The following is a 24,383-nucleotide window of genomic DNA, read 5'->3' on the forward strand; positions in this document are numbered from 1 at the left end:
TCATTGGTTTAATGGTGTGACCTTATACTTTTGGCAATAAAGTGCATGTTAACTGAAAACATATTTGGAAATACAGCTCATATCTCCTGTGTTTCTAATGGGTACTTAAAAAATCAGCTTTTAAGGTTAGAAAGTCTTTCTCCTTTGCCCTCCTCCTAAACCACAAAATCATTTGGGATCCCCTACCATCTTAAGCTAGGGGCTAAGAATGAGGGGCAAAGGGGTGAAATGGGATTCAACCTATGTTACCAGGTCTTTCACAGACTGCTAGGCAGGGTGACAATCTGCAAAAAAACCCTACACCCTCTACATTTTGTTATTGTGTACGAGACTTTCATCTTTGCCCTGACACTGTCACAGTTTCTCGTTCAGCCATCACTTTGGTTTTCATCATATGCACTGGAATTTTTTTTGTTTATTCCCCAGAGGAAAAGGAGTCAGCCAACTCTAAGCTGTCCACTAAGTCTGAGCCATGTGTCCACAATATTTCTGGGGCAGTGGTCTGTTTACTCAAGAGCTTCAGCCAAGCACACCAGTTTTATATATCTTTTCTGTAAAGAAAGGGTAATGGGTGTCTGTTTTACCAGCTTTGAAAAAAGTGGAAGACGAAGTGGGAGAAGAAAATAATTTTAATCTAAAGAACTATACAGTATGGAAAAGCTGCATGTCGATATGGTAGGTCAAGAGTGTATTGATACCAGAAACCAGGGTTTGTCTCATTTTGGGGTTTATGAACATTAGTGTTCCATCTCATACATTTATTTTTTTTTTCTTCACTGCTTTTCTTTAGGTCTTTCCTTTTACGGTCCCCGTTTCAGTCTCTCCTTATCCTCTTTCTCCCTGGCTTGGCTCCCTCTACCCGCCTGCCCCCTGCTTACAAACACACAGCTTATTTTTGTCTGGTCGCCTTGTTTGCTCGCTGGAGCCTGCTGGTGCTGCAAACTGAGAGGACCTGAGGACACACATGTGGCAGTCTGCCAACAGAAGCATGTGTGTGTTAGTGAGTGCAAAATGGAAGTTTTAGATCACTGGTGTGTGTGTGTGTGTGTGTGTCTAAGATCTGATGAACTGAATGTGTTTCTAGTGTGTTCCCAATCAATCAAGTCCACCTTAACATCCAAATGTACAGAAATTGATTTGCCTATTGACTTTGTGATCTTCCTTTGCCATCCTCAAACAGTGTTTCTTCATGAGTGTGTGGACGTGTGAATTTGTTGTTGTGCTATTAGAATGTGTAGGAGTCGAGCTGGGCGGCGACCACACGTATGGCAGCCCCATCAGTCTTGCTAATTGAGTTATGCTTTCCCATTTACCCAGTGGTAGTGACCGAGAGGAAACGTTACTGTTTTGCATTTAGCATTTTCCAACAATCTTATTGACTCAAGGCCTGCTGAATTCTAACCAGCAAACATTTTGTCTCTGCCTCGTTTGTGTGTTAGTTGGTTCAGGCTCAATTATCTACATCCAACAACATACTAAAAAGCATTGTGGCTTCTTGTTGCTTATGCACTTGACTCAGTCCTGCTCTTATTTACTGCTGGAAGCCTTTCCCAATAACCTGCTTTCCTTGTCTCTTCCCTCCTGTTTGTGCCATAGGTGTAGCAGAGGTGATAGTTCTGGTTGGAGGGCGACAGACTATTGGGATGAACCAGCGCTCACTGACAGCAGTCACATGTTTTAACCCCCAGAACAATAAGTGGTACCCGCTGGCCAGCCTGCCCTTCTACGACCGTGAGTTCTTCAGTGTCATCTCAGCAGGAGACAACATCTACCTGTCAGGTAAGCTGAATTGTCCAATCAAACAGGGCTGTTTCAAGATTTCCTGTGACAGGCATTTACTGAAAGGCTGCAGCACTACATAGAACATAATAGAATAGAAATAACCTTTAACAGCAGCAAAGTGACTGAGTGGCAAATTGAAGCATGCAGATTCAAATAAAGGTAAAAATATAAAAACGGGAAGTATGAATAGAAGACAGTACAGTGAAGGCAAATTTACAGAATGACAATAACACTGTACATTTATTTAAAATGGCATACCCAGGGAGCTGGTGGTGGATTTCCGCAGCTCTTTGGGTTTTCCCCACGTTGATCAGTAGGTGATTCCGATGGCACTAGTCCACAAAGTCCTGTGTCCACTGTCTGTACTCTAAGTCATCACCTGTGATGAGGGCAACTATGGCAGACTTATCAGAGAATTTTTGTAGACGGCAGCCAGTCTACAGCAGACCAGCCTGTCAGACACACAGCCTCATTTCCTCACGTTCTGTGGGCAGCCAGTGAGATAGTCCAGTATTCACTGGGACAGGTGATGGTTCACTCCTGACAGCTTCAGCTTGTTCCTCAGAAGTCCCGGCTGGATGCTATTAAAAGCACTGGAGAAATCAAAGAACAGAATTCTCAGAGCGCTTCCAGGCTTCTCCTGTTGGGTCCGAGCTCTGTGCAGGATGGTAGATGATGGGGTTATCCACCTTGATGTCAGACTGGTAGGCGAATTGCAGCGGGTCCAACAAAGACCTCACCAGGGAGCGATAATGGTTGAGGGCCAACCCCTACATTACCAGATGTAACTTGAGCACCACAGTTAAGAAACGTTGGAGCTACAGTTATTCATGTTGTAAAAGCATGCAACATTGTGCCACCGACAGGAATAAAGCATTTGTTATTTAGAACAAAACTCATGACATGCAATTTAAAGTTTAAAAAATAACATTAAAGTCTAAACTTGAGCTCAAGTAGAAAGAGAAAAGGTCTTGTCAGCAGAGCATTTTGAATTTTTTTTTCCTCTTTTTCTTTTGGCCTTTCCCCTTCGGGGGTCCCACAGCAACTCATCTGTCTCGATCTAACCCTGTCTTCTGCATCTTCTTCTCTCACACCCACTACCTTCATGTCCTCTTTCTCTCCATCCAAATATCTCTTTTTTGGTCTTCGTCTAGGCCTCCTGCCTGGCAGTTTCAGCCTGTCCAAACTATCTCATGTGTATGAATCTTCTCGCTCTCTAAGATCTCATTGAACAGCCCAGTCAAAAACTCTACTGCTGTCTCTCCTAGACACTTCCATACCTCCACAGGTATATCATCAGGACCAACTGTCTTTCCACTGTTCTTCCTTTTCAATTACTTTCTTACTTCATCCTTAATGATCTTTGCTACTTCCTGATCCATAATGGTTGCTTCTTCTGCGCTTCGTTCTCCCTCATTTTCCTCATTAGTCAACTCTTCAAAGTACTGCTTCCATCTTGCTATCACACATGTTGCACTTGTTAGTACATTTCCATCTCGATCCTTAATCACCTTAATCTGCTGAACATCCTTCCCGTCTCTGTTTCTCTGACTCGCCAACCTTTATAAATCCTTTTCTCCCTCCTTACTGTCCAAACTATCATACAAGTCACTGTATACACTTTTTTTGCCCTTAGCCCCACCTTCACTTTTTGCTGAGTCTCCCCACACTCTCTTTGACTCTCTTCAGTCCTCACAGCATCCCACTTCTTCTTAGCTGATCTCTTTCCCCGTACACACTCCTGTACTTCCTAATTCCACCACCAAGTCTCGTTATTAAATTCCCTTCCGAAAGTATATAGCATTACATACTGATAGCAACTGATGTAGTTGTCCAGTCATATGGAAGCACCACCTGGCCACACAAAGCCTGTCTCAACTCTTCCCTAAAAGCCACACAGTTTTCCACACAGTGCTCAGACTTTGTCCTCGTCATCTTCCTCACCATCAGAGCCATTCTATACACCATCATCATATGGTGTCTGACAAAACTCTCTTCTACCACTACCTTGCAGTCACTGAGTTCCTTCAGATTACATTGTATACACGAGATGTAATCCACTTCTGCTCTTGTAAGTCACTGTGTGTTTCTGCCTCAGCTGAAAAAAAATAATCCACTACAGCCATTCCCATCCTCTTGCAAAGCCTACCACCATCGGTCCTTCTGTAACCCTGTTCTGGATACCAAACCTGGCCATCACATCCTCATCACCTCTGTACTCTGCTCCAACTTGTCCATTGAGATCTGCTCCAATCACCACTCTTTCATCTCTAGGGGTATTCTGCATCACTTCATCTAAGTCGCTCCAGAGTTTCTCCTTCCTCCTACCTGTGTGACATAACCACTAACAACATTGAACATCACACCTTCAATTTCTAGCTTCAAACTCCTCATCCTGTCTGACACTTGTTTCATCTCCAGAACATTCCTGGCAAACTCCTCCTTCAAGATAACTCCTACACAATTTCTCTTCCCATCCACACCATGGTAGAACAGCTTGAAACCTGTGCTCCTTACTTACTAGCCTTGCTATCTTTCCACCTGGTCTCCTGAACACCCAGTATGTTCACCTTCATCCTCTGCTTCATGTCAAAACCATTTCTTAGTTGTACACTAACTTTTACTGATACATGTTTGCATTTTCTCAGGTTCTCTTTATTTAAAAATAAAATGTGTTTGATCTAAAGCATTCAAATGTGACTGTCATTGTTTTCGGAATAGATCTGACCCACATACAGAAGTACACTCCGGAAAACAAAAATCAGTAAAATAATGTTTTATTGTGCCAAACGTAATCAGGAACATGAACGGGTGAATCTCCAACTGTATGGAAGGAAGGGGAAGAGAACTAGTGAGACAAGGAGCTAAAATGAGGCAGAACTAATGATAAATAACCAAGTTGAATAAGTAAACGGCTTACTAAGTAGATGCAGTCAGTTCGCCAGGGGTTGAGGGATTCGGGGTTTCGGTTTACGGAGCAGAGTTCGTTCTGATGCTTCCTCTGGTGCTGTTTGTGGGAGACTGGAAAAACCATGTAGTTATCCAAGATGCAGATCCTTAAGTTGGAGGGTGGACAGGGTACGCTTAATGTCTTGATCCAAAAAATGGAGGAATCAGGAAGGCTGCCAGCCAGAGCGAAATCCAGTTGAAGTCAGTAGTTCAGAAAACGAAGTCCTCAAAAACGTAGGAAGTCTTAACCCACAGAACTTCTGAGACTGAAGTCTGTGTTCAGTGAGGTAAATCCAAGAATCAGGGTTTCAGCCTGCGAAGGAGCATAAACAAAGTTACTTAGAGCACAAAAACGAAGCTTAGACTAGAGGTGGCTGAGTTCGTTACCACTGTAGGCAAACACTCTCGTGTCGATGTGCTGGCAGCCTCCTGCTTAAATACTCCTCAAGCAATCAGCAGAATAAGACGCACCTGTCCCCCAGCGCACCTGAGAACTCCAGCACCATCTGGGAAACTGAACACAATGTTGCAAGCACAATATACACAAAGAAACACTAGGGATCACAGGCTTTGTTTGAGACACGTGGAACGTAGGAGGTATGCGAAGACTTGCAGGTAGACGAAGGCGAACCGCAGAGGGACTGACTACAGTCTCTATCTCATAGGGTCCGATGAAACGAGGCGAAAGCTTTCGGGACATGGACTTTAGGGGTACATCACGCGCTGACAACCATACCTTTTGTCCAGGCTGGAACTCAGGTGCAGGTCGGCATCTCTGGTCAGCGAAACGCTTTTTTTGATCAGCGGTACGGTGAAGAGCTTGGATGGTTGAAGACCAGATAGATTTGCAGCAGCGGGACATGCTGACGGACTGAAGAAACCGTGATATCCTTTTCGTCTGCAGAAAACAGGGATGGCTGGTCCAAGGGAAACCTCAAATGGAGATCGTCCAGTAGCAGAAGATACGTGCGAGTTGAGTGCATACTCAACCCAAGGTAAATGGAAGCACCAATCTGTGGGATTTGTAGATGTGAGGCAACATAATTTGGATTCCAGTTGCTGATTTAATCTTTCAGTTTGGCTGTTGGACTGAGGGTGATAACCAGAAGTCAATGAAACTTTAGCTCCAAGAACTAAGCGAAACTGTTTCCAAACCTGAGAGATGAACTGTGGACCTCGGTCGGACACAATGTCTTGGGGATTCCATGTAAACGAAAAACACGTTTTGTGAGTAATTTAGTAGTTTGCAGAGCTGATGGGAGTTTCCTGAGGGGAATTCGACAACCCAAAACCCCGACAGAAGACATAAAAGCAAAAGCAGAAGAAATCTGTAAGGGAGCAAATACTTTTTCATGGCACTATACGTCCCAGTCTAAAAACAGCTGAATGGCATCTTAGGGTGGGTTTTGAACATCAGCATGAGAAAATATTTTTGGATTATTTGGATTATCTAGCTTCCTTTTTTCTCTAATCAGTCATTCTGCCAACTAGGTTATAGTAGAAATAAATCTGAATAATACTCCACAAAATTCCTTAAGTGATTTTGTTCCTTTTGTCCAGTGGCTACAGCTGTGATCATTTCTGGGTTAAAGTGCTTCATGCTTTTAGATGAAGAGGAAAAAAATAAGAAATTTCTCAGTTCTTTTGTTAAATCTGACATTTGGTAGTTGATTTTCTTTGTAACTCCAGTTGTGATTTAGCAAATTGAGCCTTCACAAGCCATTGCTTAATTCTTAAGACCTTTCTGAACCATCTAAAGAGTTTTTGAAGATGACAGACTCAAAATCTACCAATATGTTTCTTTGAAAGCTTTTCTCTGCCAGCCACTGCAGACACCTTTAATGTCTTTCTTTTAAGAAAAGTAATTTTTCTGTCAAACTTTTCTGTTTACCCTCTGAGAAATTTTTTCCTCTTCTTCATTTTTGCGTTTTCTCTGCTTTACAACTTCTGCAGTGTTCTGCTGTTTATTTGGTTCCACAGCAGCTCACTGTGCACTCTGTGACTCCCTCTATGTGACACCTTTAAGACGCCCCTTCAGAGGTAAACTGAATTTCTCCCTCCACAGTCCATTTGTGCAAGCATCTTGCACGCTACTCAGACCTTCACACTGGTCTGTGGAAATGCAACAGGATTTGTCCTGCGTGTACCTTTCCTCTCCAGCTCCTTTCATATAAATGTAAATTTGTGTTTGGGCTTTGGAACAGGTCTGCATGTGTCCACCAGGACTCACACTGCCAGTGGGGAAATCAGGGCTGTACAAGCTAGCCAATCGACAGGTTGTGGTGTGTAACCTTCCCCACAAGCCGCACAGGGTCACCAACTTGTGGCTGGTGTCAAAAGTCAACCTATATATCTGAAAGGGTTGATTGGGAAAGACCTGAAACAGGCAGAGATTTCTTGGTTGACTGGTCAACACAGCAATAAACCACTTTTAATCAGTTTTATCATATTTAATGTTCTTGTGGATATGGAAGTTTGGAATAAAATATCAGGTTGTATGAAGGCAGATAGTTTAGCACATCAAACATTGTGCCATCTGGAAAAATGTAATCCGACTGTTTCTCAGGAGTTACAATGCCTCGCATAAGTATGCACACGCCTCTTCCTTTTATAAATTGTTATCATATCTCAGCCAAAAATATGTATATTTTTTGGTATTTGGTTTGATAGACATAGTAGTCCATAATGGACAAGTGGAAGGGAAATGATACGTGTTTGTTTGTTAATGACGTTTTTCAAAGAAAACAAATGTTAAAATTGTGGCGTGCATTTGTATCAGGCCGCCCGAGTTAAGTCTTTTGGGGTATTTGTATAAAAACCTTGCAAATCCAGGATCTAGAATCATTTAGCCAGTTTTCTTTGGCAAAACAAGTCAAAATGGAGAACGTTTTTGAACATCAGTTTTAAAATTTTGCCAATAGGATTTAGGTCTGGACTTTGACTGGGTCATTCAAACAGATGAGCATGCTTTGTGCCTTTGGCTGTATGTTTACGGTCATTGTCCAGCTGTAATGTGAATTTTCTTTTTAAAATCTTTTGGAGCTTCTAACACGTTTTCTTCCTGGATTGCCTTGTATTTAGTTCCATCTTTCTCTCATCCTTCACCAGCTTCTCTATTCCTGTTTAGGAATGTAGCATCCCCATAGTATGATACTGCCAGTCAAAGTGGAGATGATGTATTCAGGGTGATGTGCAGTGTTAGTTTTCTGCCACACTCAGCATTTTGCCATCAGGCCAAAAAAAGAGGTTTTTGGTCTTACTTGACCAGAGCAGCTTCTTCCACATGTTTACTGCCCCCTGCATGGCTTACGGCTACTTTAAACTGGATTTGTTATGGCTTTCTCTACTGCCACTCCACAAAGTCCAGATTTGTGGGGTAATCCTAATAGTTGGAACGACTTTAGTTGTCCTGACAGTTAATAGTTATTGTCAAAAGTTGCGGCTCCTGCAGTTATACCATGGGCATGTTGGGCCTCACAGAAAACCACAATAAAATGTATAGATGTTTGTGGCTGTAATGTGATAAATGTAAGGAATTTTAGTGAGTAAGTATTGAAGTCCTATGAAGATATAGGTTTTTTCCCTTTTATTCTGCTTTTTTTATTTTTCTTTCCTTTTTTTCCTGGGCAAAAAGCCATGGAAAAAAAAGATTTTAAAAATGTAACTGTTTTTTTTCATCCAAAATATAAACACAACTAAGCTTAAAAACCCACAAGTTCACATTATTGATGTACTTTGAATTTATGAGCATTTTGTATTAGATTTAAATTGATGTGATTCCACCAAATCATTTCTTATTTTAATATTGAGTAAAATTAGCTATTGAGATATCTTAAATCTTTCAAACCATCATATATTTTTCACGTTTGCAGCAATTATTTTTCTGAACATTGTCTGACTTGCACCTCCTCAGAAGAGTGATTACAAGCAGCTGTAATTTTTACGCTTGAAAAATCAGGGCAAATAAATATGTTTTGGTTTTACCAAATGTGATGGTGGTTTAACACAGAAATGTAAACTACAAGGCTTCTGTATCTTGTAGTTTTCAAGGCAGGCGCAATATCAACAAACATTTCTTTGTCTCAAAGCCTTGACACATCATTACAAGCTGTCCGGTGTTTTTTTTTTATCTCCTCTGGTGTTTTTCTCTCTTTGTCTTTAGTACAGTCAAGGTTAAACTGTTAGTCAGCATTTATTAGATCACTCATGGTCATACAGTGATCTAGTCATACTTATTGACATGAGAGTTCCATTATATCATAAATTATCAATACGATTTGTTATTCTATGCGTGATTTATTATATGTGGACATGAACATAAAAATAGAAGAAACATCTGCTAAATTTTGCCATTTTGTATCGTTTACGAACGTCATATCTGAGCGAACTCCTCCTAGAGCTTTCGACTGACAGACTTCAAATTGATTCAGTATAATCTCAAGGCATTGTGGATCAAACGTTGTCAAAAGCTTTTTGCTACATGAAAGCTTGTGGGCGTAGCCAAGTCTCAGAATCTGACTTCTCGCCATAAAAGACGAAACTGTAATAACATCAAGACACAAGCTCACAGCAGCACCAAACTTTCTGTGTCATCCCAGACCAGCTTTGATCCTATTTCCCTGACGATTTGCTGACATCAGGTTAGCCCCGCCCACTTACAACAGGAAGTCACCTGCTTCACTGATGGATGTCCATATTTTACACTCTGACTCTTATAAATTTCAAGCACAGTCTGATCACACAGAACAAGGTGGTGTTGAACCCTACTGGGATCAGTTAATGTTGACTGGACTTTGTGGGTGTGGCGGCATCGCAAATCATTACATCTCGCCATTTGCATACGTTTGCCTCTAAATCACACATACATGGTCCAATTTACTCCACACTGCATATGGTTGATCTTTGTCATCCCTCAAACAGCAATATTGGATTACATTGGAATGTAGATCAATGGTGCCCCCTTGTAAAATTCAACCGCTGTATCTACCTCATACATTATTGGATCAACATAAAATTTGGTGTGCATCATTGTGGACGAATGCTGAACATGTTGGCATGATCAATTGATGACATCACTTTACCTCAGCCCACTGACAACCAAATGAGAGGGTTCTTAGCTAATTGACCATCCTTGAAAGTCTCCAGAACGTTCAAACTTTCTTTGATAAGCCATAATAAATTTAGATGACATTTTCAAAGTACAACAGGTAGTCTTCGTTAATTGTTCACCACCAAACAGGAAGTGAGCGCAGCTTCTATCAAGAAAGTCGGATATCAGCCAATCTTTCAACGCTTCTCGCGGGAACAGATCTTGGCATGACCAAAGATCGTATGAAAGCTTGTTCTCAGTTCGGCCTTGTGGCGGATGTGCAGAATGGAGCGGCAGGCTTGATGAGGGTGTAAAGGTGACGATGCGAGGGTCTCACGGTTGCAACACAGGCCGAGCGGCGCAGAGCTGCAACGGCTGCCCAATGCTGCTTTCAGCTTTAATTCAAATTGTACTTGGTGCTTTGGACTAAGGGGACTTTTCAAAATGTTTCCTAAGGTTTTTCAATTTGGCTTTACACACTATTAAGGTTTTACTTACAAATCTAAGGATCTTTTGAAGGAGAAACTTTAAAAACAGCTTAGAATTTCTGCATTTGACTAGTAATAAAGGTTGATCGACAGATCAAGCAAACTTTCAGATGTTTGAAAGTTTGCTTCAAACATCCTGACTGTACATTGTGTTATTGTTACCAACATATCGTTACCATGTTAAATTACTATTATCCTGCACAACTCAGATTAATAACCTTTAATTTATACATTACAGGTGGCACTGAGTCAGGCGTGATGGTGGCTGATGTGTGGTGTTACATGTCACTTTTGGACAACTGGAATCTGGTGTCCCGGATGACTGTGGCTCGCTGCAGACACAACAGCCTGGTGTATGACGGAAAACTGTATACCATAGGAGGACTGGGTGTATCTGGGAACTTGGACCATGTGGAGAGGTAAAAAAACAATTAAAAACCACTTTGTCCTATAACGACAGGCACATTCTGTATGTCTTTAGGACTGAACAGCTCTAACTGCCATTTGACTACTGTCTCCAGGCGTGGGCTGGCCTGGGAAACTAGGTGGATGCTGAGCGACATAGATATAAGTGAATAAATATTCACACTGCACCACAAACAGTGGCAGATGGTGCAGCATACAATAGTGTGGTGTAGCATATTGCAAAACTGGTTGGACAGGTTTGTTAGCATTTTTTAGGAGAACGAGAGGTGCAGGTGAATGAAGCTGAGCTGGAGCAAATTAAATGGCCACAGCTGTGTGTTGTGGTGTGACAGAATGGCTTTGTTTTTTCTGAGAGCAAGAAGATTTACTTTCAGAAGTCAGAGTGGTGTAGCGTGCCTGATTCTATCCACTTCAGCATTAACACATCACCAAGTCTTCATCTGAAGGTTGAACACCGCATGTTATTCATCTGGGTCTTCTTATTTTTCACCAATATGTCCTTCAGCACAAAGCCAAACATTGGCAGTGTTCTCATGGAGTCTAATGAATTCCTACAAGCGTAAACACATGAACAAGAGTTATGTAGATTTAATAGTTTGATTCAAATTGCTTCTCTATGTTTTAAACACTGCTCTGTAGTTATTTTCCCCTCCAAGTTAGGCTGACGAGTGTATTACGGTAAAAGGAGGGGGCTACCTCCACACTGCATGGCAGAGCAAGATTAACCAAAGCAATCAAAAGAACATTACTGAGTATATTAGAGCCGGCCGCTGCCGCTCATTACCTAGCTGCTCAATTGATCTCCAAAGCTGTTTGCAATGCACAACAGTCCTCCAAATGAAACAGCCTAATTTGATATTTCCCCATAATGCTGCTATACGGTGTCGTTATGACTGGGGGTAGATGGAATATTTGCCCCGTAATGGAAACGCATTTGATTCATCTGTCTCGGAGCTGCTTAATTTAAGGGCTGTCAATGCTTCTGGGGCATTCAGTGCTCCAAAGAAATCAGCAGGCTTTTTTTTATGCGCACCATTCTGTGTTTGTTGGTGTTTTCTCTGTCTGTTCTCCTGTGTGCATTTTCTGCAATCATGAAGCGTCTTCAAGGCCCTCAGCAACCGGACTTGATTATGAGCTCTGTAAAACTTTAACCTACTTTCTCTCTCTCCAAGAACTACCAGAGGCTTCCTCATTCTAGTATTAGTCCCCCAGTGGTGGGCTGTGGGAACCTGAGGGGATAATTACCCACACATATGCAAAACAACCTGGATTTGATCTTGGTGGAGTTGGATGAAAAAATCTTAACATATCTTTAACATACAGTGCCTTGTAAACTTTTTTAACAAATACAAAACTGAGAAGTAGGGCGTGTAATATTATTCGGCCCCTTTACTTTCAGTGCAGCAAACTCACTCCAGAAGTTCAGTGAGGATCTCTGAATGATCCAATGTTGTCCCAAATGACTGATGATGATAAATAGAATCCACCTGTGTGTAATCAAGTCTCTGTATAAATGCACCTGCTCTGCGATAGTCTCAGGGTTCTGTTCAAAGCGCAGAGAGCATCATGAAGACCAAGGAACACACCAGGCAGGTCCGAGATACTGTTGTGGAGAAGTTTAAAGCAGGATTTGGATACAAAAAGATTTTCCAAGCTTTAAACATCCCAAGGAGAACTGTGCAAGCAATCATATTGAAATGGAAGGAGTATCAGACCACTGCAAATCTACCAAGACCCGGCCGTCCCTCTAAACTCTCATCTCGAACAAGGAGAAGACTGATCAGAGATGCAGCCAAGAAGGCCCATGATCACTCTGGATGAACTGCAGAGATCTACAGCTGAGGTGGGAGAGTCTGTCCATAGGACAACAATCAGTCATACACTGCACAAATCTGGCCTTTATGGAAGAGTGGGAAGAAGAAACCCATTTCTCAAAGATATCCATGCTTCACGGAGACGTGGCTGTGTGGATTAATACCGGACTCTGCGCTGCAGCTGGCAGGATTCCAGCTCTACCGAGCGGACAGAGACACGGAACTCTCCGGCAAAGCGAAAGGTGGAGGAATCTGTTTTTACCTCAACAGTGGTTGGTGCAACGACGTGACAGTGATTCAGCAGCACTGTTCTCCAGACCTGGAATCCTTCATCATAAACTGTAAGCCTTTCTATTCCCCCCGTGAGTTCGCTTCGTTCATCCTGGTCGGTGTTTACATCCCGCCGCAAGCTAACATGCAGGTCGCACAGCGCATGCTCGCCGACCAGATACTGAGTGTGGAGCGGACCAACCCGGACTCCTTAGTAATCGTCGTTGGCGACTTTAACAAAGGTAATCTGACCCACGAACTCCCCAAATATAGACAGTTTATAAAATGTCCGACCAGAGAGGACAACATTCTGGATCACTGTTACACCACCATCAGAGACGCTTATCACGCCGTCCCACGTGCTGCACTGGGCCAATCCGATCACATCATGGTCCACCTGATTCCTGCATACAGGCAGAAACTAAAGCTCTGCAAACCTGTTGTGAGGATGACAAGGAAGTGGAGCAGTGAGGCTGTGGAGAATCTCCAGGCGTGTTTAGGCTGTACAGACTGGGATGTGTTCAGGACTACTACCAACAGTCTGGACGAGTACACAGAGGCTGTGACTTCCTACATCAGCTTCTGTGAGGACAACTGTGTACCATCATGCACCAGGGTGAGTTACAACAACGACAAACCCTGGTTCACAGCTAAACTCAGAAGGTTAAGACTGGATAAGGAAAAGGCCTTCAGGAGTGGGGACAAAGACATATACAGAGAGGCAAAGTACAAGTTTGGCAAGACAGTGAAAGAGGCCAAACGACTGTACTCTGAGAAGCTCCAAAACCAGTTCTCAGCCAACGACTCTGCGTCTGTCTGGAAAGGGCTCAAGCAAATCACCAACTACAAGCCGAAAGCCCCCCACTCCATCAACGACTGACGCCTCGCCAACAACCTGAACGAGTTCTACTGCCGCTTTGAAAGACAAAGGGACAGTCCTGCAACCATCCCCCACGACGCCCCCCAAATGCTGCAGCCACAATCCACCACCCCCATCTCTCCAACCTCAAGAGGGGCCTTGGCACCTCCAACCCCCACCCTGAAGTTCCCCCCCACCAGCCCCCTACCCACGCCGAGGACGGCTCTTTCCATCCAGGAGAGGGACGTAAACAAACTCTTCAGGAGACAGAACCCCCGGAAAGCTGCTGGTCCGGATTCTGTCTCACCAGCCAGCCTGAAGCACTACGCTGATCAGCTGTCTCCAGTCTTCACAGACATTTTTAACACCTCACTGGAGACATGTCACGTGCCAGCCTGCTTCAAGTCCTCCACCATCATCCCTGTTCCCAAGAAGCCAAGGACCACAGGGCTTAATGACTTCAGACCCGTCGCCCTGACCTCTGTGGTGATGAAGTCCTTTGAGCGCCTTGTGCTCTCATACCTAAAAGACATCACCGACCCCCTCCTGGACCTCCTGCAGTTTGCCTACAGAGCCAACAGGTCTGTAGATGATGCAGTCAACCTAGCCCTTCACTTCATCCTCTGGCACCTGGACTCCACAGGAACCTATGCCAGGATCCTGTTTGTGGATTTCAGCTCTGCCTTCAACACCATCGTCCCAGCTCTGCTCCAGGAGAAACTCTCCCAGCTGAGTGTGCCCGACTCCACCTGTAGGTGGATAACTGACTTCCTGTCTGACAGGAAGCAGCGCGTGAGGCTGGGGAAGCACGTCTCTGACTCCCTGACCATCAGCACCGGTTCCCCCCAAGGCTGTGTTCTCTCTCCTCTGCTCTTCTCCCTGTACACCAACAGCTGCACCTCCAGTCACCAGTCTGTCAAGCTTCTGAAGTTTGCGGACGACACCACCCTGATTGGACTCATCTCTGATGGTGACGAGTCCGCGTACAGACGGGAGGTGGACCATCTGTTGGACTGGTGCAGCCAGAACAACCTTGAGCTCAACGCTCTAAAGACAGTGGAGATGGTTGTGGACTTCAGGCAGAACCCAGCCCCACCTGCCCCCATCACCCTCTGTGACTCCACAATTGACACTGTGGAATTTTTCCGCTTCCTGGGAACCATCATCTCCCAGGATCTCAAGTGGGAGCCAAACATCAGCTCCCTCATCAAGAAAGCCCAGCAGAGGATGTTCTCCCTGCGGCAGCTGAAAAAATTCAACCTGCCAAAGACTATGATGGTGCACTTCTACACAGCCATCATTGAGTCCATCCTCACCTCCTCCATCACCATCTGGTACGCCGCTGCTACAGCCAAGGATAAGGGCAGGCTGCAGCGTGTCATTCGGTCTGCTGAGAAGGTGATTGGCTGCAGTCTACTGTCGCTCCAGGAACTGTACACCTCCAGGACCCTGAAGCGGGCAGGGAAGATTCTGGCTGATCCCTCCCATCCCGGCCACAGACTCTTTGAAACTCTCCCCTCTGGCAGGAGGCTGCGGTCCATCCGGACCAAAACCTCACGCCACAAGAACAGTTTTTTCCCATCTGCCACCAGCCTTGTTAACAAAGCCCGGAAACCACACTGACACTCCCCCTTCCCCCCCCCCCCCCCCCTTTTTTTTTTTTTTTTTTTTGCTGACAGGACACTTGTAACCTGTAACTCTATGCGTTACATTAACGCTCAGCTTGGACTCCTGCTTTACTTACACTGCCATACTTGCACACTGATCATCTGCACTGTTGTATTGCTCTTGCATCTTATACTGCTCTATACTTACTCTCACTCACTTAAAACTGTGCACATATATTTATATTATATTGTAGATATGTTTATACTGTTTAATTTGTATTGTATTGCACTGACTACGCCAAAACAAATTCCTTGTATGTCCAAAAACGTACTTGGCAATAAAGCTTTTCTGATTCTGATTCTGATTCTGATTCTGATTCTAAAAAGTCTTGTTTAAAGTTTGCCACAAGCCACCTGGGAGACACACCAAACATGTGGAAGAAGGTGCTCTGGTCAGATGAAACCAAAATCAAACTGTTTGGCCACAATGCAAAACGATATGTTTGGCATAAAAGCAACACAGCTCATCACCATGAACACACCATCCCCACTGTCAAACATGGTGGTGGCAGCATCATGGTTTGGGCCTGCTTTTCATCAGCAGGTACAGGGAAGATTTTCAAAATTAATGGGAAGATGGACGGGGCCAAATACTGGACCATTCTGGAAGAAAACCTGTTTGAGTCTGCAAGAGACCTGAGACTGGGACAGAGATTTATCTTCCAACAAGACAATGATCCAAAACATAAAGCCAAATCTACAATGGAATGGTTCACAAATAAACGTATCCAGGTGTTCGAATGGCCAAGTCAAAGTCCAGACCTGAATCCAATCAAGAATCTGTGGAAAGAGCTGAAGACTGCTGCTCATGAACGCTCTCCATCCAACCTCACTGAGCTCCAGCTGTTTTGCAAGGAAGAATGGACAAGAATTTCAGTCTCGATGTGCAAAACTGATAGAGACATACCCCAAGCAACTTGCAGCTGTAATTGCAGCAAAGGGTGGGGCTACAAAGTATTAACGCAAGGGGGCCGAATAATATTGCACACCCCACTTTTCAGTTTTTTATTTGTTAAAAAAGTTTGACACATCCAATAAATTTCATTCCACTTCACGATTGTGTCACACTTGTTGTTGATTCTTCACAAAAAATTAGAATTTTATATCTTTATGTTTGAAGCCTAAAATGTGGCAAGAGGTTGAAAAGTTCAAGGGGGCCGAATACTTTCGCAAGGCACTGTATAAATGCTAACAGGTCTCTCAAGTTGTTTGGGCAGATTGTTGGAGCCTGTGAACAAGCCTGTTTCTAAGCAACCCAGGCTTTTATTTTGTTTACCCATAAAACAGCGCGATGCTTGAAATGGAGTCAGAAGGTCTAAAATTTCCTAAATCTAGAAAAGAAAATGATTATGGATAAAGTACCATGCAAAAATATTGCAACCTCCTGAACATTTTGTTGCAAATTTTGATATTATTTGGCTTTATATCCAAGGCAAATTTATTTCTATACCACATCTTAGTAACAAGACAATTCAAAGTGCTTTACATGATAAAAAAAAAACATAACAAAAGAAAACACAGAAAAAAGGTACACAGTATTAGCATAATAAAGGAAAGTAAAAAAAAGTTGGACTGCAGACTGAAGTTAATGATGTCTCAGTTAATCAAAAGCAACTCTGAACAAACCTTTTTTTAACCTTGATTTAAAAGAACTCAGGTTCAGCATTTTTGCAGTTTTCTTAAAATTTGTTCCAGATTAGTGAAGCATAAGAACTTAATGATGCTCACGGCTGGTTGTAGGCATGCATATATGAGGGGGCATCATCATGGGTACACATTATGTGCATGCGCATGTTTATTGTTGTTTATTAGTGTTTTCTTTATGGGATTGGGGTAAACTGTGTATTACTGTGGAGTTTGCCACACTGCACTGGTTTCCTCCCAGTTGGGCTTCTTTTGAACATGTTGGGCTGGAAAAAATATGCGGGTTGTTGAAATTTGGGCTGCTTCTCACAGCATTCGTAATGTTTTTAGTAATTATTCATATCAAAATGGTTGTCATAGGTGGCAAAAAAGTAAAAACCTGCACATCTCAAAATGTTGTCTCTTTTTACTCATTATTAGCTCATTTATTTTGAAAAAGAGAATCTGTTGAACATGACATCATCAATAAGGGATGGTCATTGATTAATCAGCTGTCACTGTGAAATTATATTGGTAATTGCCCAAAACGCTGTTAAGAGTTCATCTAATATATACTGAGGTGCAGCCTTTACTTCGTTAAGGTTTGACTTGATTTTGAGAGACAGCATCATGCTGAACAGGAAAATACAAAAGATGTCCAGAAAGCTAAAACCAGACCATAACATGCACGGACATTTTTGGCATCCATTGGCAAATTTATTTAGAAAATTAAAATAAAATAAAAACTGGATATAGTTATGTTTTTATTGCCTCCCTTGGAATTATGATGCAAAATTTGAAAATTAAATAAATCAATGTTTTGCTATGCATCGCAATCAAGAGACTCACTGACTCAGGTGAGAAAACATTAAACATTATTTGACTTTTTTCTGACAGAGTTGAAACATTACACTAATAATAAACCATTACCAATATCAATATAGCTCACACACTTACATGTACCTCAACTTAAGACCTGCCTTTTCATTTCAAATCACAAACCCACTTTAGGTAGTTAATGTTAACATTGGGTCTATTATTATGCCAATAACATCAAACAGGCAGCTTCGGACCATTTTCTTATTTATTCATCATTTTGTGTTTGCTGCTCTATATCTTTTAAAGCGGAAGACCACGAGTACGAGTACGGGTGCTCTATATCACAGAACATATTCAGCCTTCGGCATATATTAGCCTGTAATGTTAACTACCTACAAAAATGATTCTTTAACTGTTGGAGTAGAAATGCTTGCATGAAAAGAGGTCCTCGAGTTGAAGTGACTTTTACCTACACAGAACAGAGTTTGGCTGGCATGCTGTAATTATACACTGCTCAAACAAATAAAGGGAACACTCAAATAACACATCCTAGATCTGAATGAATGAAATATTCTCATTGAATACTTTGTTCTGTACAAAGTTGAATGTGCTGACAACAAAATCACACAAAAATCATCAATGGAAATCAAATTTATTAACCAATGGAGGCCTGGATTTGGAGTCACAGTGTCACGGTGTTGGGCTGTGAGCACAACCCCCATTTGTGGACGTCAGGCCCTCATACCATCCTCATGGAGTCGGTTTCTAACCGTTTGTGCAGACACATGCACATTTGTGGCCTGCTGGAGGTCATTTTGCAGGACTCTGGTAGTGCTCCTCCTGTTCCTCCTTGCACAAAGGCGGAGGTAGCGGTCCTGCTGCTGGGTTGTTGCCCTCCTATGGCCTCCTCTACGTCTCCTGGTGTACTGGCCTGTCTCCTGGTAGCACCTCCAGGCTCTAGACACTACGTTGACAGACACAGCAAACCTTCTTGCCACAGCTCACATTGATGTGCCATCCTGGATGAGCTGCACTACCTGAGCCACTTGTGTGGGTCGTAGAGTCCGTCTCATGCTACCACGAGTGTGAAAGCACCACCAACATTCAAAAGTGACCAAAACATCAGCCAGAAATCATAGGTACTGAGAAGTGGTCTGTGGTCCCCACCTGCAGAACCACTCCTTTATTGAGTGTCTTGCTAATCCACAAAGATTTCCCCCTGTTGTCTATTTCATTTGAACAACAGCATGTGAAATTGATTGTCAATCAGTGTTGCTTCCTAAGAGGACAGTTTGATTTCACAAAAGTTTGATTCACTTGGAGTTATATTGTGTTGTTTAAGTGTTCTCTTTTTTTTTTTTTTGAGCAGTGTACAATACTGTATGTTTGTTTCTATTATCAACAATTTATTGTGAGAGTTAGTCTACTAGACAGTCAGAAAAAGGTTTGTAGTCATGCTTTTTCTTTTCTTCTTCAGACTATACCATCAAATTAAGTTAAATGAGTGAAATGGTCTTAATTTGTCCGTTTGGTTGTATATCTCCCTCTCTGTCTCTTCATTAAACCTGACCAACATCGGTCAACAGCTGGATTTCATGCATACAAAACGTGTAGGCAATGCCTTACGTGTGCATGGATGCTGATTGGAAGAAAATGTTAGTGTTTTTCAGCAGGTGTGGTGCCAAAATGCCCCCTTCTCCGGCCTTTCTCTAAAGAAACTTCGGGCCAGAAGCCACGTCATGTTTAAGCAGATAATGTTAAGCATAACATCGTGTACACGGTCAAGAAAATTGAACTTTGTGCGGACATGTCTGGCAGACGTCCACTTTGAGTCCGCGTGTATGTCTGCAGAGTCAAGTAAGCACGACTATGTTTTGCCCTTAAGTGTAGTAGGAGGAGGGAGAGACAAGGCGGGGGGTTGTGCTTGTGTGATTGAGAATTGATTTGAGGGGGCCAGGCATTTGTTTGAGGGGGCATTACCCCTCTTGCCCCTGCGTAAAGACGGCCTCGATGATACTTCTCCATGTTTGGTTCGGATTCTGGGGATGCAGAGCAGACTTGAACAAGAAGACCGGAGGGGTCCGGAAGGTTGATACAAAAGCAACAAATCTGTATTTTGGTGCTAAGCCATCCAGTGAATTATAAACTAACAAAGGATTTCAAAGTCGATTCTCTGAGATACAGGTAGCCAGTCTAAGGACGTTGGAACTGGGATGATGGGCTCTTCTTAGTTTTAGTGAGGATGCGGGCAGCAGCGTTCTAGATCAGCTGCAGCTGTCTATAATCAATTCAACTAAAGATGAAAGAATGAATGTTGGAAATTGAAATGTTCTTCAGGCAATAGAAGGCCGACTTTGTAATTGTCTTTAGGTGCCTCTGGAGGTTCAGGTCTTCACGCAGTAAATTATTACCTCAGTTTTGTTTTCATTCAGCTGAAGAAAATTATGACACATCCACACATTGATTTGTTCTGTGTATCTACCTTGACTGTGAATGCTTGAATGGGTTCATAGTCCCTTGGTGACATTGTAATGTTGAGCTGTGTGTCATCTTTGTAGTTATGGTAACGGTTGGAGTCATCTATTTTGGTCGTACAGTTGAACATGCGCAGCTCAACAGACATTGCAGCTCTGATGTCACTCAAGAATTATAAAACCCGCAGAAAACAAAATTTTGTTGCCATTTCCAGCGTGTCTCACGGGAAGACGCAACAGGGATGCATTTCTGGAGAGACAAAAGCTCGAAATTACACATTTTGTCCATAAAACTGCTGGTTTGATTTTCATAGACACTAAATGCGCATATGTTTTTCCTTTATTACTATTGTTAGGTAGTCATTTTTATCCCCTTTACGTAGAATAGTGCTTGTTAGTTCGGTGAAGGTTTTTTGGACCAGAATAATGGTATATCAGAATTATTTGGCTTCAATAAATCTTCATAAATATAATTAAGAGAAGCGTTTGTGTTTATTTTGTGCAAGAGTGATTTATCTGTCAAAACAAGGTCGAAGTTCCCCCACCTTCAGTGAAGCAGTTGAAAAAACAGTGACATTTTGTGGTTTTGGTTAATAATGTATCAATTATTAGTGATAATAACCATAACCACAACACCAGAGGACATCTCTGATTTCTATTTGTAAGTAATGGTTTTTGGTTAAGAAATTATTTTCCTGAATTACGATTTTTTTAATTATGATTTTTGATAAATATTAATTAATCAATCATTATAATTCTTACATAACTTATCTTGTTGTTTCTTATTATCTGAGCTGGGGGGGGGGGATAATGTAGATATTAAATAAGTGTGGCCACAGGATAAAACCTTGGGGAAATCCCACATGTGATTTTTTTTGTCAAGTACAAAGTACCTACTAACACAAAAAACTGTCCTTCACATAAGACTCAAACCAGTCAAGTGCTGAACCATAAAATAAAGCACTGCTTAAAAAATGTGGCATACATTTGTTTTAGTCCCCTTTATTCTAATACCCCTAATTAAAATCCAGTGTCAATATCCTACACTTGTTATTTGCAGCCCTAAGTGGGGTCTACACTCTAAATTTAGGAACCAATGGTTTAGATCATTGCACAATCATGTAGTAGAAGGACCCATTTGTTTTTCAAAGGTAAATCAATTGCAATCCCCTCTTTTTTTTCAGATTTCAGATTACTTGTAAAAGAACTTGGTGTTATTTTTCTTCCACTTTACAACTATGAACTTCTTTATGTTGGTCTACAACAAAATATCCTAATACACTATATTTAGTATGCAGTTTTTGGCTTTAATGTAATAAAATGTGTAAAAGTTTTACAAAGTATTTTGTGCAACACTGTTTATAAGTTTTTACATGCATATAGATTGGGATTGTGCGTTATATTTGTATCACACATATAATATTAATGTTTCTGCTGACATACTCTTGCTTTTTTCTTATTTTTATGGTAATGATTGCAAATTTATTATTCATAGTTCATGTATCCAAAGTCTGAGTGACTGGCTGCTTTTTTCCTACTGAATAGATGTGTTGACCTGCTGTCAATGCTTTAACCATCATCTTTGATGATAAAACATTGATTGAGCAGCTGGCAGACATTGACAGCGTGATGAGCATGTACATTTATGAAGATCGGAACATCATCATTCACCAAGAAGTGGGTGTCACAAAAGTTGTAAATATTTTTGCTTCCTGCAAATGAAACTGGAAGCAATTCATTTCAGAATTTGTAGTGTAGCATTTTCACTTAAAAGTAGTTTTTGTCCTTAAAGCAAGTTTACATATGCAGTGATAGTATGTGGCTGAAAGATGATGCAATGTGCATAGGCTCCATCCATGACTCACAATTATGCTGTATATAGTACTATTTTATTATTTCAGGTAAATCAGTTTAAATACCACAGTTCAATCAGTCTTTGTTTTTAACAACTCTTTTGATACAAAAGGGAAAACTATTGGCCTGATCTACTAAGATCCCAAAGAAGTATCGCTAATTGGCTTGGGCAAACAAAAAAATTGCACATGCAATTAAGGGGCATGCTCTAATAAGATTGCTTAGGTGCAAAAGTGGTGCACCCCTTCTTTTACCCAGATTTGAAGGATGGGTCTGGTGCATCTTTCGTGGCACACCCTAACCCATGATTGATTGCGGGTCAGAGTGGATTGTTCAAACGGTATCAGCAAAGGCGGAGGAGAGGGAAAAAGTGGAAATAAAATCGGATGTTTTAAGTGAAAATGTAACTGTGTAAACCTGAAATATCTGCTCAGTTTACCAAGATATCGCTTATCTAAGTAAACTGCACCAACAGCCAGCTCGCCTTGACAGCTGTCAGTATTGGGCAGCCGAGGCTCGCTTTAACGGGGGAGAATGCCTGACTCCCAGCACATCGTATTAAACTCCCGCTCGCTTTCCCCAATGAGTGGAAGTATAACACAGAGAGCTTCAGATTCCATTTATCCTTCATAGCTCTGTGCTTCACGCTGTAACAATTGCTAGGTGACGAGGTAAGGACAGGAACAGCTGCTGAAGGCTATATCATCCAATTTCACATCTGATCACCTACGGTTTTTACTTAACTGATTCTGACTTCAGTGCTGTACTAGGCTAAGTGTCAAGGCCGGCGGGGCGCATCAGTGACGGGGCACTCTGTTACTTCTACACCATGAATCCGGAGGTGTTTTAATCAGCTTGTTTTTGTCAGCAGACTGGCTATCAAAAATAGGAATCAAAGTTTAAAAATTTGAATGTTTCCCGGAGAACCGGAATGTTAGTCCCGGGTCAAATCGATTCTCAACACTCGATGCCCAACCCTAATTAGAAGTTTGCAAGCTGTTATTATATTACCTGCAGTAGATGACTGACTTGGTGTTTTTATTTACTATAAATCCAAATTCCTTGCTCAAAACTAATCTGAGAAGGGCCAAGACCAAAGAGGACTGCCATTGTCGTCAAACTACTCCATCATCAAAAATATCAAAGTGGCGAATGCCACTGGAATGTTATGAATTCACTGGAGTCTTTGCTAGTGGGTCCTGAGTTACACCTTGGTTAGGATCTGGGTGGAGATACCCCGGGACAGCATCCGTCATTTCATAAGGAGAATGCAACGGCATTGTCAGGCATGCATACAAACACATGGGGTACATACAAACTTCTGTATCCAATTTTGAGTTGTTGCCATGACATTTTAGCAAATTGGACTAGTCTGCCGCTTCTGTTTTTCAATTTAAATTTTTCTGTGACTTCGAAGTGATGTGGGTTCATCTTTTCTTTTAATTTTCATTAAATGATGTGGCATCCTCTTGTTCCTAACATATTACCCATTCCATATCAGTATGGATATCCAGCAAGGTTTGTTTTCCAATTGAGATCTGATTTGTTTTCAGTTGTTCAATTTTTGTTTTAGCACTGTCTGGAATGAAAACACCAAGAATGTTATCCAAGATGCTGATTGCTGACAAACTTGTACCAAACCCTCACTTTAAAAATCCTTAATTTACCTTTGAGTGTGACCTGTCTTTATTGAGATGAAAAGCACTGAAATAATCAGGTTACAACAGACTGTGTAATTGGTTAGCTTTGTCTTCCTTTGCAGAAACTAAATCACTACCACTTCTGGATGATTAATTCTGAATATTATAATCAGAAAGCCGTTTATCTGACCTGAGGCAAGACCTCCCAGGCATGCTGCTGGGGCACAGAATGAATGGAGAAACCAGAAGTAACATCCCTTACTTTTCATTTTGCCCATCAGTAGTTTAATGAATTCCTGCTGATTTCAGCAGAATTTTGCCTCCAATTGTCATTTTATGTTCCTCTCTATTCAGTTGATCTTCACCTCATTTGTTGTTTTTCATGTGTTTCTTACATTCCTATCACCCTGCAGTATTCTTTAGTGAGAATCATGACTTATATTGTAATGATTCATGTTAAAATGATGGAGTGAACCGTTTTTGTTTTCCATTTATTTTCCAGATAAAACGCATAAACAATGAATAAGTGAGGGACCTTTTCTAGCGTAATAATGGAAGCATGGGGGCTTTACAGAGGATGAAGGAACAATTTTAGAGATTAGGGAGGATTTGTGAATAACAGGCAGCAG

At 41.9% G+C, this 24,383-nt stretch overlaps 1 protein-coding gene across 6 annotated transcripts in view; it reads left to right on the plus strand.

Moving 5' to 3' along the window:
* LOC124881931 (kelch-like protein 29) overlaps positions 1-24,383 on the plus strand; it is a 374,918-nt gene that overhangs the window by 299,479 nt on the left and 51,056 nt on the right. For all 6 annotated transcript variants that reach the window (XM_047387899.1, XM_047387896.1, XM_047387897.1 and 3 more), the window contains 2 exons: positions 1,597-1,779; positions 10,547-10,727. In XM_047387899.1, the coding sequence (XP_047243855.1) occupies positions 1,597-1,779; positions 10,547-10,727 (364 nt within the window). The remainder of the gene's footprint in view (positions 1-1,596; positions 1,780-10,546; positions 10,728-24,383) is intronic.

This window comes from Girardinichthys multiradiatus, chromosome 15, assembly GCF_021462225.1.
Source record: "Girardinichthys multiradiatus isolate DD_20200921_A chromosome 15, DD_fGirMul_XY1, whole genome shotgun sequence".
Classification (NCBI taxonomy): domain Eukaryota; kingdom Metazoa; phylum Chordata; class Actinopteri; order Cyprinodontiformes; family Goodeidae; genus Girardinichthys; species Girardinichthys multiradiatus.